General features: G+C 35.2%; 3 protein-coding genes across 4 annotated transcripts; 2 read left to right on the forward strand and 1 right to left on the reverse strand.

Annotated features, from left to right (window-relative positions):
* Window positions 1-5,516: 5,516 nt before the first annotated feature.
* On the forward strand, window positions 5,517-6,458 carry LOC107731931 (ubiquitin-like). Its single transcript, XM_016543146.1, has 2 exons — window positions 5,517-5,717; window positions 6,087-6,458. Exons 1-2 carry the CDS (start codon window positions 5,573-5,575, stop codon window positions 6,224-6,226), a joined length of 285 nt encoding a protein of 94 aa, XP_016398632.1. The 5' UTR covers window positions 5,517-5,572; the 3' UTR covers window positions 6,227-6,458.
* Window positions 6,459-6,710: 252 nt separating this feature from the next.
* LOC107731932 (ubiquitin carboxyl-terminal hydrolase 64E-like) lies at window positions 6,711-10,674 on the forward strand. Its single transcript, XM_016543147.1, has 12 exons — window positions 6,711-6,826; window positions 7,409-7,514; window positions 7,733-7,840; window positions 7,975-8,099; window positions 8,404-8,474; window positions 8,632-8,757; window positions 8,903-8,998; window positions 9,153-9,281; window positions 9,377-9,511; window positions 9,614-9,636; window positions 9,734-9,768; window positions 9,890-10,674. Exons 2-12 carry the CDS (start codon window positions 7,459-7,461, stop codon window positions 10,534-10,536), a joined length of 1,551 nt encoding a protein of 516 aa, XP_016398633.1. The 5' UTR covers window positions 6,711-6,826; window positions 7,409-7,458; the 3' UTR covers window positions 10,537-10,674.
* A 448-nt stretch (window positions 10,675-11,122) lies between these two features.
* Window positions 11,123-13,849, reverse strand: LOC107731927 (zinc-binding protein A33-like). 2 transcript variants are annotated; one of them, XM_016543144.1, is made up of 6 exons: window positions 13,330-13,849; window positions 13,084-13,179; window positions 12,723-12,938; window positions 12,503-12,641; window positions 12,380-12,415; window positions 11,123-11,765 (listed from the first exon to the last, which is right to left on the reverse strand). In XM_016543144.1, the coding sequence occupies exons 1-6, from the start codon at window positions 13,771-13,773 to the stop codon at window positions 11,221-11,223; spliced, it is 1,476 nt and encodes a 491-aa protein (XP_016398630.1). In that variant the 5' UTR covers window positions 13,774-13,849; the 3' UTR covers window positions 11,123-11,220. The 2 variants fall into 2 exon arrangements, with proteins under 2 accessions (XP_016398630.1, XP_016398629.1); XM_016543143.1 differs by having other exon boundaries at window positions 12,380-12,641.
* Between the last annotated feature and the right edge of the window lie 1,606 nt (window positions 13,850-15,455).

The raw sequence follows: 15,455 nt of genomic DNA on the forward strand, positions 1-15,455 counted from the left end.
CATGTCTTTTTATGTGCATCTTTAAGTTTTGAAATGTCTATAACAAATAGAATAGCATCTAATGATGGTGACTAAAGGTTTTTGAGATCTGTTTCACTAGTGATAAACAAGGTTGTAATTACAAAGCAGAAGGAAACAAAAAGATCTGTAGGAAGTTACAGATGAGCTGAAATCTCATGCTATGCATGCACCATATTTGGAGATGCATCGTTTCACAAATTAAGACTACATCATTAGAGGTGTTAATCAATTTAGGAGAGGATTATTTTAAAGATTTACATAAGTCATTTCGTACAGTACACACATCTAAATTGTCAATGGTCCTAATTGTGCGGGCACCAGGTTTGAACATCAATTTTAATTTTCAGAAGCATAAATGAGATTTTTTTCTGAAGCGAGTCCTTCAAAAGAGTGCACACATTATAGGCTGTAATTTTGTGTTTCTACCACGTGAGGATAAGTAAGAGAGTTTTCATATTTGGGTCAACATTTGCTTTCATGCGATTTCTTCTCTGCCCACAATCGTGGTAGGAATAAAAAGATTTATGTTCCTTGAATGTTTACAAACCTTTAATGCGAGTCATTTGTTTAACTGATATAGCTTAGAGACCTTTTATGTGGCTCACAACAACCTTTTAAATTTTGCGGCATTGCGAGTCTTTATTAGTCTGTACTTCATAGTCCTATACAGTATGTCCAGACCGAGGGGGACGGCGGGACTTTAGTTTGTATAACAGTCTAGCAAACGGTTATTAATTATTTGTATTGGCTGCCATGCCAAATCATGCAGCTGCTTGGTTTTCGGTTTAATTTAAGTGTTTTTGTGAACATATATGCTTTAATAACAAATAATTGTAACATTTTACAATAAGGTTCCATTAGTTAATGTTAATGTATTAAAGTGTTACCCAAATAATGTATTTTGAGCGTTCACTTGAAACTAAGCGTCTAACCACATCTGATCTGTTCATATTTGCATAAATATTTTGGGCTTCAAGGAAAACTCCATTTAACGTTTGTCGAATAACTTGTTTACCTGTCTAAGATTTGAGCCACTGCCTTGTTAACAGGAAAATTCCAGAGAATAATAAAGGAATGTCTTCCTCTTTGAAATCCAATGGCACAGTTCTCAGATAGACAGCCAAGACCTTTGGTTTACATGTAACAGAATATAAAACTGTGAAAATAAAACCTGTCTGTCATAATGTTGAATTTGGCATCATACCTGATCTGTGCTGACTTTTACTTTGCAGAAACATTTTTTCCTACTTTTGTTTTTAGGACTGATTAAATATACCATGGCAACAATATTTCTCAGCGAACTGATTTTATTGTATATTAGAGCAATTTATGCCTGGAAAAGCAGAAGAAAATTTAAGAGGCCATGTAACCCATTCTACAATATGAAACATATTCAAATTCACTCTCATTTATGCCTCTGCATAAGCAAACAAATAATTAAATGGTTACAAAATGCAGTAAGAGAATAAACAATCAATATAAGAACAATGGAAAGAAAGCCTTCACCTTATATATTTGATTTTTATATGTAATCACACACAAAAGGAATAGACATTTTAATATAGCCTACTACATGTCATTTATGCATTTGGCAGACACTTTTATCCAAAGCAACCTACATTACATTCAAGGTACACATTTTTTACATTTTATTTCACATGTTTAAAACATAATTTTGTTTGGCTTCTTCAATGGTTTTCAATTCCTATTCCAGGAAGGAATGGAAGTCTGCCGTGGCGCAATCCCATCAGAACAGCCAATGAAGTAACTGCTTGTTTGCAAGCATACTTGAGTGACTTTCAGGCAAACAAAGCAGAATTCTACCCTGCAGCGATTACATATGACATTCTTACACCCTGTTGTGTCATGCTCCACAAGGTTGCCACAAGTGGGGCAAGCTCGCATTGAGGGACAGCTCACACTATTGACTTCAGGTAGTGTTATATAACGACATTTTGCCAACTTTTCAATTAGACTCAGATGATCAATTTTAAAACATTTTAAAAGTAAGTCAAGTAAAGATTGCTTTCAGTTTATAATGTTAATAATATCTCCAACCAGGAGAGGTCGCTAGTTTCCAGCCGCTCCCCGTGTTAATTTCAGCGCAGTAGTGCCCTCTGATGTAAACATTCACTAACGTTAGCAAATAATAAATGTAAAACTGACCATGAAAACAGTATTTTCCAGTCAAAATGGTAAATAGATGATCTTTTAACAATTTCAAGGGGATATTAGTCATATGTTTGGGAATCTGTATTTTATTTAAATTGCCATCACATCACTGCGCACAAACAACAGGGATAACAGAGTTGCACTTGCCTCAAATTTCAAAGGTAAAATGCATTGTCAACAAAAGCTTTTTTCCAAATGCATGACAGAAATGTTTGCATTATGTTCTTAGGGTTTCAGCGGGTCCTTAAAAAGTCTTCAGCTAAATCGTTAAATGTAAGGCCATGAAAACTCTTAAATGATACAGAAAGTCTTAATTATAAGAGGTCTTAAATTTGGGGACGGAAAGACAAGAATTGCTTTATAGATTAATTTGATGATTAAACTTCAAAAGGCTGTGATTTCACTGAATAGATACAACGTCCTTTTAAGACAAGTCATGTCACTACTTTTTAATTAAAGTAGTAATTTAAAGCTTTCTATATATTTTTTATCATGTCTGTGAGGCAATTCGCGGAGTTTAGGTTCATCATTGTGAAGCGCTCCTGTTCAAGCCCGAGATGGCAGAAAGCGTTTGTTTTCTTTATTTTATAAAAGCACAACGTTTTGTTGATATTGTGAGTGCACACAAATAAAACTAGCCCCTTTACAGTTTAGAATGATGTATTACTCTTACCTTTATGAGCAAAAATGACTGCGTATTAAGTTGTTTCCACTGTTAGAAAAAAAATACAAGTGATCGCGCTGGCGCCTCCGTGTCCTGCAGAGCTGGCTTTAGCTTCCACTCTCCGCACAAACTATTGGATATGCATCTAACAGCACACATTTATTTATTTATTTTATTTATTTAGTCATTTAGCAGACGCTTTCATTGATCAAATATATAGGCTACGATCAATTCACTGTCTGCCGCTGGCCGTTAGCCTACTTAAAAAAAACGTACATATTAACGAACAAAAAATAATCCAAACGTTTTTCTAAATTTACTTTATAAAAAAACTAAACGAAATATAATCACTTTTCCATTACTTACAAAACTGAACTATTTTAATAGCTGAAGCAGTAGTATAAGCTTTTTTTGGGAAAAGGGGAAAAAGACAGGTTAGGGCCTATATTTGAGGCCCGTGCAGGGCTCTAATCCACTTCATCCAACGCTGTTTTGTTCTCATCTGTGAGCATGCTCTTGATATATGTATTTTACCATTTTGTTGAGTTTATTGCCTTTTCATTATTTTTTTTGATATATGTATTTTACCATTTTGTTGAGTTTAAAATGTGTGACACATTCGTTCTGCTCTCACTGATCATTTGTGAGAGCACAACCCCCTAGGATCTAGGAAAATGTGTGAAAATGTATAGGGCCCCATTCCTATATTTTGCCTGGGGCCCCCAATTCACTAAATCCACCCCTGGGTAACGCAAGTGTAATATAAACAGCGATATGGACGATGATCAGATATTTCTGTTTTTGGGACTCCTTTTTTATCAGATATTTACTTCGTTCAATAACAGAAAAAAGGACACAACTCTTGACGTGAAAAACAAAATAAACAGAAGGCGACGACGGGTATAATATCAATGAGCGCAAATGTTTCCTCCACAGACCAAATAACTGTCTCAGACATATTTTTTTCTTTTTATATTGAACGTAGCGTAGCTGTTTACGTTGCTGTTTGATCAACTAGCGTGCTTCCGCTTAGCCAGCTATGGAGAAACTGGTAGCCAGGCAACAGAGTGGCACGTCACGCACACGCACTCTACACGGCTCAGCACGGTTGTCTAACCGTGCCGAGAATTCCGGGCCGAGAACGGTTTGTAATCGTGCCGCTGTACCAGGCTCACGTGGAAATACAACTGGAACAGTACCTGACAGTTCTTAGAACCGTTCGGACCGACAGTGGAAAAGCGGCTATAGATTCTGCCGTTCCGAAAGTGAAACCTGCTGGCAGAGAACGAATTTGCTTTTTTCAATAAGCCCTTCTGCTATTTTTGCTACATATTTTTAAATGTGAACCAGTGGATCGACAAAAAGCTAATGCATTATAAAAATCGAAACAATTAAAAATAATAATTTAATAATAATAATAATTAAGACACTAAAATATATTTATGTTATTTAATATAATCATTGATTGATAATAATTGTTTCAATTAATATAATAATTGAAACTTTTGCCTTATCCCTTTTCTTAAAAATTGTTTAAAGGCTGAAATGTCAAGTGCAGGTCTAATTTGAATTAGATTTTTTTTAAAAACCCTGCAGATACCCGGTTATTTTATGGTAGGCTACCATTTGGAATAATTTTTTTTTTTTTTTTTTTTAAACTGTCCTCTTTTGTTGTTTTGAGAATGTTCTGTAGGCCACTAATAAAAAATTTAAAAAATTAATTTGTTTGTTGCAAATTTACAGACAACGCAACTGAGATGTTTACATTGGCTTGTTGGTAATATTGCTGTCAACTGACAACAAAGTTTCCCTTCTGAATTAGCTTAACTGCACATAAAATAAAATCTTTAAAAACAAATTACATTAATTATACTTTAATTTCCTTCAATAAAAAGGAAATTGAGTACGGTGTAAAAGGTGTGTGGATGTGGATTAGTAATCTGGTATAAAGGAGAAAAAATGCTGGCCCTCGTCACTATCAAAGTTGCCCATCCCTGACCTAGACAAAGCGCACTTGTTTTCGGTTTGTGCCAATATGAAACATAAGAAGGAACCCCGAAATGACTGTAATTTTCATCTAACGTGAGTTGACATGAGTGTATCTTATAGTTGTAGGCTATACATACTTATGTCATCCTGGCGCGTTACAAACTTCAGTGTTTTGTCTTTGGGATCGTAGCGTTTTTCTTCCCGCTGTTGTTCCGTCATTGTTGCTCCAGCAGTCGGTTTAGAAATGAAATGAAACCTAGTAGGTTTTATGGTGACAGTGTTTTGTTCTCGTTCCAGTTTGTCACGTGGCTTCTCGGCTGACGGGTTGAGATAAGATACCTGTCACGTCAAGTTATAGCCTATATAAAATAATTTATAGAGTAATTTACCGGTGTGTTTCCTCATTTCCAAAGGCAGCTACAAATTGACGCAGTCTATATTATGATCCAATATGTAAATGTATTCTGTATGTAGCCTATACAGAATAAATTAATGATAGACTAAATCTGAACGACGAAAGTAGATAGTGTGGTTTATTACTATTATTATTAGGCTATTATTATTATTATTTAAAGAGCAAAGATGTAGGCGAAATATGGCCCTATATAGCCTATATTTTTATCAAATGGGGCGTCAACACCTCGCAAGCATATGAACAGAAAGTGAAACGTCCACGGTTCATACGGAGTTTTGCAGTAGCCTAACTTGTTCAGGTGTTCTCCTAAAATGGGAAAGATTTACCAGATCATAGTGGTTGGGATAAAGGGGGAGAAGAAAACTGTTGATGTTGCGACATCAGAGGAAGATTTCAACAAAATGACTATTTTGGGATTCAAAAAGAAAGTTGCAGAAAAATTGCCCGGACAAGCAGGTGAGATCAAATGCTAAAAATATAAAAACATAGGCCGTTAACCCATTTAATTATAGTCAAAAAAAACACACAGAGTAGGCTACTTGTTAGCTGTTTTATTTCTGGTCACATTTGTAAGCAGTGGTGAATTACACATCGTTAAAAATAGACGAGTTGCAAACAATAAAGTAATAGTAAAGGGCTAATTTTAAGCATCTGTGGAGAAAATTAAATAAGTGAATGTTTCTTTTTACTTTTAATTTTTCTAACAATTTGAAATCTACAGCCTCATACACTTGTTCAAAATAGGATAAATGTGCACTGACATGTTTACATGTATAATGATTGTTTGAGTTTTTTCAAATGTTTTAACCTTATGTCTTACCACAGGGGATGATCCATCGTCCCTGAGGCTGCTGTACACAGATAAACAACTAGAAGACAATGACACGTTTTTAGACCACCAAATTAAGGATCGCTCCACTCTCTTCATGGTCTTACGTCTACCCGGAGGTTTCCAAACATGCTAAGAATTTGAGTCCCTGTCGGAATCAAGTCCACGCACCTCAAGGATCTCGTCGACAAGACAACATTTTAAACACACAGACACTTCTACATTTATTGACTAATGAATCAATGTGTTGCTAGCTATTGTATTAGGATATTATGAGTGTGTGAACTGTGGGCTATTGTAAATGTCTGTCACCTCACATCGGGGATAATCAGAGCACTCTGAATCCCTTCTCAGGAATTGTATTGATAAATAGGCTAGTCTTTGATTTTAAGAATTATGACTTATGATTGTTACTTCTTTGACAAATGTTGCCTATAAATGAATATTAACTGTTTATGAATGATTTCCTAATAAAATGTGAAATAGCCTAGGCTACAAGTAAAATGATCAATTTTAAATGATGTTCTTTGCATAAGTTCTGTCCACTTGGCAGTTTCCGTCGCGATTTCAACACGCGAATTCGAAAGTAAAACTATAACTTCTCAGTTGCCTGGCGAAGTTGGACGTGTTAATATATTAGTTTGAAACCGAGGTAATTAATAGGCAATAGACTGCTTTGTCCTCTACGAATTTCCTCCGTGTAGCCTACCAGAAGAAAGGACGACTTTCAGCTGAGGTAAATTCTGATGCAAAATATTCAACCCGAACTCATGAAAGTGCGTATAAATAGTACGCCAAATAAAAACGAAAACTCGTGGTATTGATACGCCAAAATAGACTTTCGCGTGTATAGGCTACGCGATAGGTAGGTTTAGGGTTGTGGGGTAGATGCGTATCATATGTACGCGAAAACTGCGTATGCACGCCAACAAATTTCGTATCATATATGCACGCGAAAACTGCGTATTATATGCACGCCAAACACATGCGTATCATATGCACGCCAAAGTCCATTTTTGCGTATCAATACCACGAGTTTTCGTTTTTATTTGGCGTACTATTTATACGCATTTTCATGAGACCGGGCTCAAATATTCGATGCATATTCGAATATTAGTCTTTTAATTAATATTTAAGGAATTTAGGCTAATTCACTTTTAGTTTTTTTTCCTTGTAATAAACTCGCTAATTGTTGGATCCCACTCAGCTTAATTGAATTTAGTAGCCTTTAAATTATGCATTTAAAATTAGTCTCAGAATGTGTTTATTCATACACATGTCAACCAAAAGACAAGTGCAAAACCGGTTTGCCTTACAGACACGTTTACAAAAGCCTCCTATACAAATCAGCTGTCCGCTCCTTACAGCATGAAGAATCCAGGAACTCTCACAGCCGAGAAACGTAGGCCTAAATCTCCCAACAGGTGGGTTGACTTCTTAAAACATAACCACAGCCTAGATAATCAGTGTTCAAAGTAACTGTCGAAAGATCAAGGCTACTTTCTGCTTATTATGTGGTCTGCTTATTAGGCTGTCTGTTGATTTATGCGAAATACCTTGCCTATGTATTTGAGGACACTTTGAGGAATGTCGAGCGCATGCATTGGACTAATGGATTTACGTGTGTTACTTCTGTATTCAGGAACGAAGTCCAATATAACGGCCTGAAAAATCAAGGTGCCACCTGCTACTTAAATGCAGTATTGCAATGTCTATTCATGACCCCAAAATTCAGAGAAGCAGTGGTGAGGTAAAACTAATGAATAAATAACCTTAAAACGTTTTTATGACTATTGTGATTAAGACTAATGCTACAATTACTTACTGCCATTCAACTTTTTTCTTGACTACCTTTTTATTTTTCATTTTCCCTGATTATTTTAGTTATGAAGCCCCTGGAGATTGCGGTGAGGAAAATCTCTTGCTACAACTTAAGAAGCTGTTTGAACAGCTGTCAGAAAAAGCAGCCACAACTGAAGGAATAACAAAGAGTCTTGGAGTAAGAAATGGTGGGTTCATTTAATTTTCAAGTCAACACTGTTGGCCCGTGTTAAATAACAAATATTGATACTGAAATTAGCCAAAATTTGAATAACAGTTTCATTTAACAGAATAGGTTAAGGTTCATGAGTAAAACAATTTTTTTTTTAATTTCCACAAAATTGCATTTGTTTGATGAAATGATTTACATACATTTTAGAAGACTGTTTTCATATACATATATATATATATATATATATATATATATGTGTGTGTGTGTGTGTGTGTATGTATGTATATTTATTTATTTATTTATTTATTTTAATCTTCAAGTTTTTGAGCAACAAGATGCAGTGGAGTATTATCGGAAGATTTTGAAAGCAATGGGGACACATGCCTCTAAGGTATTAAATGTGTTTTGATTTGAGTGAGATTAAACAACTGACTGTAAATAATTCTCTGTTATTATCATTGATGGCTTATGAATACACAATAACATTAAGAAGTAGCCTATGTATCAAAACTGACTCGCACACCAACAGCACAGTCCATTTGTTCCAGGTCTTTGAAGGGAAAATGAGCAACATAACAAAATGCTGTAAATGTAGCAAGGAAACCAAAGAAACCAACACCTTCATCTCAATACTTCTTTCTATTGATGTTGGAAATGATGAGACATATGATGTGGTAGGAAGACTATTCCCATCATATGCAAAACAAAGTTTATGTTAGCCAAGTTTTTTGTTCTTGGAGACTGGGCATTGCTTACAGTAGCGTCCCTCTAAAACTGCATGGTGTATTTTTTATATTTTTTTTCATGGTGAACCTATAGGAAAATGGTCTGGAAACCTTCTTTAAACATTCGAAACTTGAAGAGGATGACTGGATGTACTGTGATAAATGTGACCAAAAAACAGAAACAGAAACTGTGAGTAAATGAAAATGTGAGATTATCAACATCCATCATCACCTATACAGATGATCGATCTATGAACCTATCAAAAAAGGGAAGTATATATCAGTTTGCAACATGTGCTTAACATGCGCTTTTTCTTTTTTCCTTGCAATTTTCCAACTTGCAGTGGAGTGAAATAGATGAATATCCCACTGTTTTAACTCTGCATCTGAAGAGGTTTGACTTTGATTACATATGGATGAGATACAAGAAGAATGAATGTTGTCTGAATGTACCTCCAAGTCTACAAAATGGGGTATCATTAATCAATTATCATACCAAAGGAAAATTGCTATTTAAAATCAATATAAAATAGTCTAAACATTTAAAAACCCTTATCTTTCTCTGCAGGATAATAGGTCTAAATATGATCTTTATGCTGTTATCAACCATAAGGGTGGCTACACTGGTGGACACTACGATGCAATCATCAGATCTTATGAAAATGGAATATGGTACCGTTTTGATGACTACACCGTAACACAGGTACATTTGTTTGTTTGTTTGATTAGCATTATTGCATATAGCAAATTTATATGACTCAAACTGTACATTTTATTTTTTAATATTCACATCAATTTTTTACAGACTTCAGAAGCATCACTGAAAAAGTGAGTGTTGTTCTCTCTCTCTCGTGTGAAGAATGTGAAGTAGTTGTTTCTTGGAAGTAGTATTTAGTAAAAAAGTATTTTCTTTTTTCTTTGACAGCTCACACCTACCATACATGCTGATGTACAGAAAAGGTAAAGGTGAAATACACTAACTCCAACTCTTTCAACATGTTGCTATTTCAGAGACAAAAAAAGGCTCTAAAAATACACTTTAAAATGTGTTTAGTTTATGTTTATGTGTTGTTCAAAACAGCGGTGTTGAGCCCTGGCAGCGTTCCACATCCGATGAGGATCCTTCTAATAGGGCCTTCCAGAGCTGGGAAAAGTGCAGTAGGCAACATCATCCTTGGTGGAAATTACTTTACTTCTGAAAGTGGATCGGAGACTGTGACCAAAGAATCCATGGCAAAGACAGTGGAAAAGATCACTGTAGTGGACACTCCAAATCTCTTTTCCCTCGATGAACTGAGCTGGAGCCATGAAATGGAAAGATGCATTGAGTTATGTGACCCTGGCCCCAATGTGATTCTCTGGGTCACACCAATATGTAAATTTAGTGAACAACAACAAGGTCTTTTCCATGCCTTCAGAAAACGACTAGATTCAGGAACAACAAAACATATGATGATTATCTTCACAAATGGCAGAGAGCTTAAAAAACTTGGGCAAACCATTAGCACATTTATTTCCAAAGGCAGCAAACTCTGTAAAGTGGTCAGCAGCTGTCAGAACAGGTACCATGTCATTGACATCACTAATGGCCACAATAACACCCCAGAACTGCTTGAAAATCTCAGCAAGATAGTGACATCAGAGTATACTGCAATTTCAAAAAGACAATTAAAGCGTTGTACTAGAAGGAAAAAGTTCTTAAGAAGACAAAAATCCATGAAACATTGAAGATGTTAAAAAAGAGATCAAACGTCTTGAGTCTTGCAGACAAAATAACTGATAAGAAACTGAGTGCACATAAGAGAAGATGAAATCTTCTGGAAGGTGCTGAATCACTGAATATTTTGAATTTCCTTTTGATTTCCTTTGAATTTTCTTGTTATCAAATTTTTAGTTTTCACTTACATATTTTTGAAATGATTTGAGTTAGTAAAGCTTTTTATTTTCCATGCTATTTTTGTACATAATTAAAAAAAAAATTTTGATAGACAAATTAAGTTCTTGAAGAATGCTGATATTAAAATGAACAATAAAGCTCTTTCTGAAAATTAAAAAAAAAATGCAATTGAAAATAAACAACATAAATGAAACTAAATGAATCTAATGCTTTAACCACATATTTATTTGTTTTAAATCTGTAATCTTACACTGTTATACACAATCATTTTTATCCTTATCTGCGTCCAACAAATACATTCAAATTCAAACAATGTAACAAACACTAGAAATAAATATTTTTAAAAAGAATGAACTTATTCTTTTGATTAATTATCATTAATTGTTAAATTTAGAGAAGAAATAAAGTATGGTCATATTTGCAATTAACATCATATAGCTTTGAGAGGGTTAAGACTATACAAAGACTTTTGTATACCAATTCATTTTACAGTAATAGTTCCTTTAAAAGTTGATTTATTCGACTGAGTCAACAGGTGTAATGATCAGAGGATGTGAGTTCTGCCCTTTCTTACATTCTCCAGGACTGAAATATGGATAGAGATTTTCAGGAAAAGACTGCCCAGTGAAAGAATAGATATGATACCTGGCTTCAACATCATAAAACGAGATCAAACCCCCCTCAAAATCCACAAATACTCCCACTTTCACTGGCTTCTCTTTCAAGGTGAGAGGGACAGGGGTGCGATCATTCGCTGCATACTCATCCCTGTTCCTCAGCCATATAGTCCAATATCCATTCTCAGGGTTAAGCCCAATATCCCCTTTTCTGTCTATGGATTCTTTTGCCACACCTAAATCCCACTCCATCCCACTGACTTGAACCTCGTAGTAAAATTTCTGTGAGGAAAACCCTTCCTTTCCTAAGACACATGAGCAATAATTAAACCTTTTTGGGGTGTCAGGAGTCTTCTGTGACTTGACTGTATTCCAGACCTTTTTCCCATCGTCAGACAGCATGAGTTCAGGATGAGCTGTGTCAGGGTCAAGTGTCACATCCACTGAAAAATGATATAAAAGTTAATGTAAACTTTTAGCCAAGTCAGTATTTCACTTTTATTCGAGAAAACTTTATTTGGTGCTACATTACAACAAATCAGTATAATGGATTATTTTCTTTTCTGATAGTAAAGTTTAAGGCCCCATATAATTCAAGCAAAATCAAAGAATGAACTGGTGTGATGTCGTCAGGCCAAAACCAAGTTAATTTGGCATTCGTTTCAGGAGTTCGAAACAGCCTGCCAATTCTGGAAGAGTGGAATTCTTCTTCAGTTCATTTCTTCTGTTCTGTCCGTAATCACACTATAGAGCTGCTTTGTAGTATAAACTGAAGTTGTAATTCTAATGGAAAGTGACACTGACAGAGTCTATTGTATAAAATGCTAGGCTATAAATAAATGTGACATGACTTCACTGGAGTTTTGAATTATAGAGCTGGTGCAAACATATGCCTGTCATTATAATCAGAATCATTCTTAACTGCTGTTTCTCCATGTATTTCAAACGTCTTTTTACCCTTAAGCAAAAAGTTTAGTAACAGTTTAGTAACAGTAACAGTTTAACTGTTAATTTTTTATGTACTAAATGTAACTTTTAGTAGTCAGATTTTCCATACCTGCATAATGTTGTATACTCCGCAGCTCTCTGCCAACTACAACAAGAATGAAAAAATGTGTTTCCGTCTGATTAAAGAGTGTATGATGGTGTAAATATGATTGGTTACATGGTGAACGTTTACCAGTTTCTCTCATTTTCTCATCCAGCACACTCTGAAGATGTGATATGGTCTTCCTCAGAATATCTCCAGGTTCAAGAGCGCTGATGCTGATGTTTTTTGAGCTTTTGGTATATATGGGGTTGCGCAAGAGGCTAATAATCTACAACAGAGGGGAAAAGGCCCTTAAGCCAAGTGTACAAGTGGCATTGTTTCTTACCATGGTTTGGTGAGAAAGACGGACTTGTGTAAAATCCATTGGATGTGAGAGTTGCTCCAGTTCAGTTTGTCTTCTCTTTAGCTCCACGATCTCTTCATTTAGCTCTCTGATGAGCTCTTTTCCTCGTCTCTCAGTTTCTTTATGCTTTTCCTCTGTGAGCTCAAGTAGCGCCGCATTGCTTCTGTCAAAGACATCCTTAAAAAACTTGATGTTCTCTTCAATCTCCTTCTCTTTGGCTTGCTGTTGTGAGTTTTAAGAAGAAAATATAATTAACTGGAAAATCATCACAACATTGTCAAAGCACTAAATGATCAAGCACTATAAAAGCCCTGCATAATTATTTCTTCAGAAATAAAATTCTATTAATAAAATCAATGCCACTTACTTTGTTAAACCTTGCAGAATGTTTAATTTCTTTACTCTTCCGCAACTTCTCCTGAATTTCCTGCTGCACTGCAATCTTTTTATTCATCAGCAATTTCTGTGGAAATAAAGAAATGTACAGTAGGCTGTAGTATAGCATCAGCATACAAACGTTGTTAATGTTTATAATGTTGGAAAGTATTCAGTATATTTTCATAGTTGCTATTAGTGACTAGATTAATGACTTAAGTATGTTAGATATAATTACCAAACTCTCCGTCTCCAGAGGAACAGTGTTATGATTCCTGTGGTCACTCTCGATGCAGAATTGACAGATAGCTGTCTGATCATCTTTACAGTAAAGATCCAGAGGTCTTTCATGATTCTTGCAAATGTATTCCTCAAGATTCTTCACAGGGTTAATTAGTTTGTGTTTCATGAGTTTTTCTGCCGTTTTATGGGGCTCCAAGTGAGACTCGCAGAAAGAGGTTCCACAGTGTAAGCATGACTTAATAGCAGTCCGCATTTTCTTCTTTGGGCAACTATCACATGACACTTCAGCCTTCTCCTGGATTCTTTTCCTTTTGATGCCTTCTGCAAATTCTTTAATGGTTCTGTTTATGTTAAAATCTTGTTTTGAGTCGAATGCCTTCCCACAGAGTGGGCACCTTGTGCACGGACTGCAGTCTCTATGGCTTCTGATGCAGACCATACAGAAGTTGTGCCCACAGGAAGTGGTTACAGGGTCAGTGAACACGTCCAGACATATGGAACATGTGAGGCTTTTTTCAGACACAACGCTGGAGGATGCCATGGCTTTACAGCTAAAATCATACACAAATACAGTAAATGAATTTAGCAGACAACTAGAAATAGTGAAATAAAAACATATTCAACAAATATTTGCTTGAACACTTTACAAGTTACAAACTTTCCATGAGCTCAAGAATTTCAAAACTGTACACCTATGTAAAAACTGTAAAGAACAGACAAATGCTACAGTAAATATGCATATTAAATATTCAAAAAATATCTTAAATAGATTAGTATATTAACATTACATTATTTAATGACATTCATAGCAACTGTGAAATATATAGTCACCAAAATGTCATCCTATGGCTATAATGTTGTTGTTTTTTTATGGTTAAAAATCTAACAACCATTTTTGGTTTTCCCATAAATTTAACAAAACAATTTCACAGTGTATTGAGTCTCACTGGTAAATATTTTAGATCGTTTTAGACAACGAATTATTTATTTATTAATAGTGGTAAAGATGTGTCTGATGAATTCTACCTCTTGGTGGCGAGTATTTGGGTGTGTATCAGTTTCGCTTTATCCAATAGTCAAACCTGATTTTCAGGTTTGTAGCATATAGCCTACACAAATCAGGAATCAAAGCCTATGTAACATATTTATCACTTTTCTTTTCACCACAATTAAAATGCATAAAGGTCCACATTCAAGACAGCTTTGTGTAGGCTAAATAGTTCGTAAAACCGTTACTAAATTGTCTTCACAATTCAGTGAGTCAATTTACCTCCATGTAAAATTTTTCCATGACTAATCTATGGGATCAGAATCAAGTCTAATCAAATGAATCATGTTCTATACTTATATAGCCTACTTACCCTTTAGTGATTGACTCGGTCGCTTAATAGTAAATCGTCATCCAAAGAAAGAAGACATCAACGGCTGGATGACATTCAATCTATCACAGCACGACTGGAAACGTGGACGAACAAGACTGGAAACTAGGAACGAATTCTAGGCGAGCGCAGCCAATTAAACGGCTGTAATTTGCATGTATTTGCATTTGAATCCTCAAGCATCTAAATGAAATTATCGTATGTTTTAGACCTAAAATATTTAATATGTCTTAGACCTAATTTATTTACTAATTCAACCTTGTAGTAGGCCAATTTCTCACAATTTATCAAGGATGATAATGAGAGGTGCATTTAGTGCCACAGACAAGTCCAGATTATAGAGGCATTTCACCAAAGCACGTATAGACAGATTTCCAAAACAGCTTTCCTTATTACACATTGTATTTCTTGAACTCAAAGGAAAAATGCTTATTACCACGGCAACAACACCTGCACATAGAATATAACGAACAACATTGAGAAATCCTGTTCGTTTAAACAAATCGGCTCGTTCGGACAGTTCATTTCAATGAACCGGTTAAAAATAATGAGTCACTGCAGATTCTAAATAAATTAGTTAAATGCTTAAGTAGCTACATCATTATTTTCGTCGAACAGGAACTGAATGTCAGCTGTTGCATTAGCTACTAATTCCAACGTGTTACTCACTTCAAAGTGAATCATTAAGAACAGGCCCCAAAAATGATTATTTCGTAAATCGGAAAAACACTGTGGTATTTTT

This window comes from Sinocyclocheilus rhinocerous, unplaced genomic scaffold (assembly GCF_001515625.1).
Source record: "Sinocyclocheilus rhinocerous isolate Xijiao unplaced genomic scaffold, SAMN03320098_v1.1 scaffold1841, whole genome shotgun sequence".
Classification (NCBI taxonomy): Eukaryota; Metazoa; Chordata; class Actinopteri; order Cypriniformes; family Cyprinidae; genus Sinocyclocheilus; species Sinocyclocheilus rhinocerous.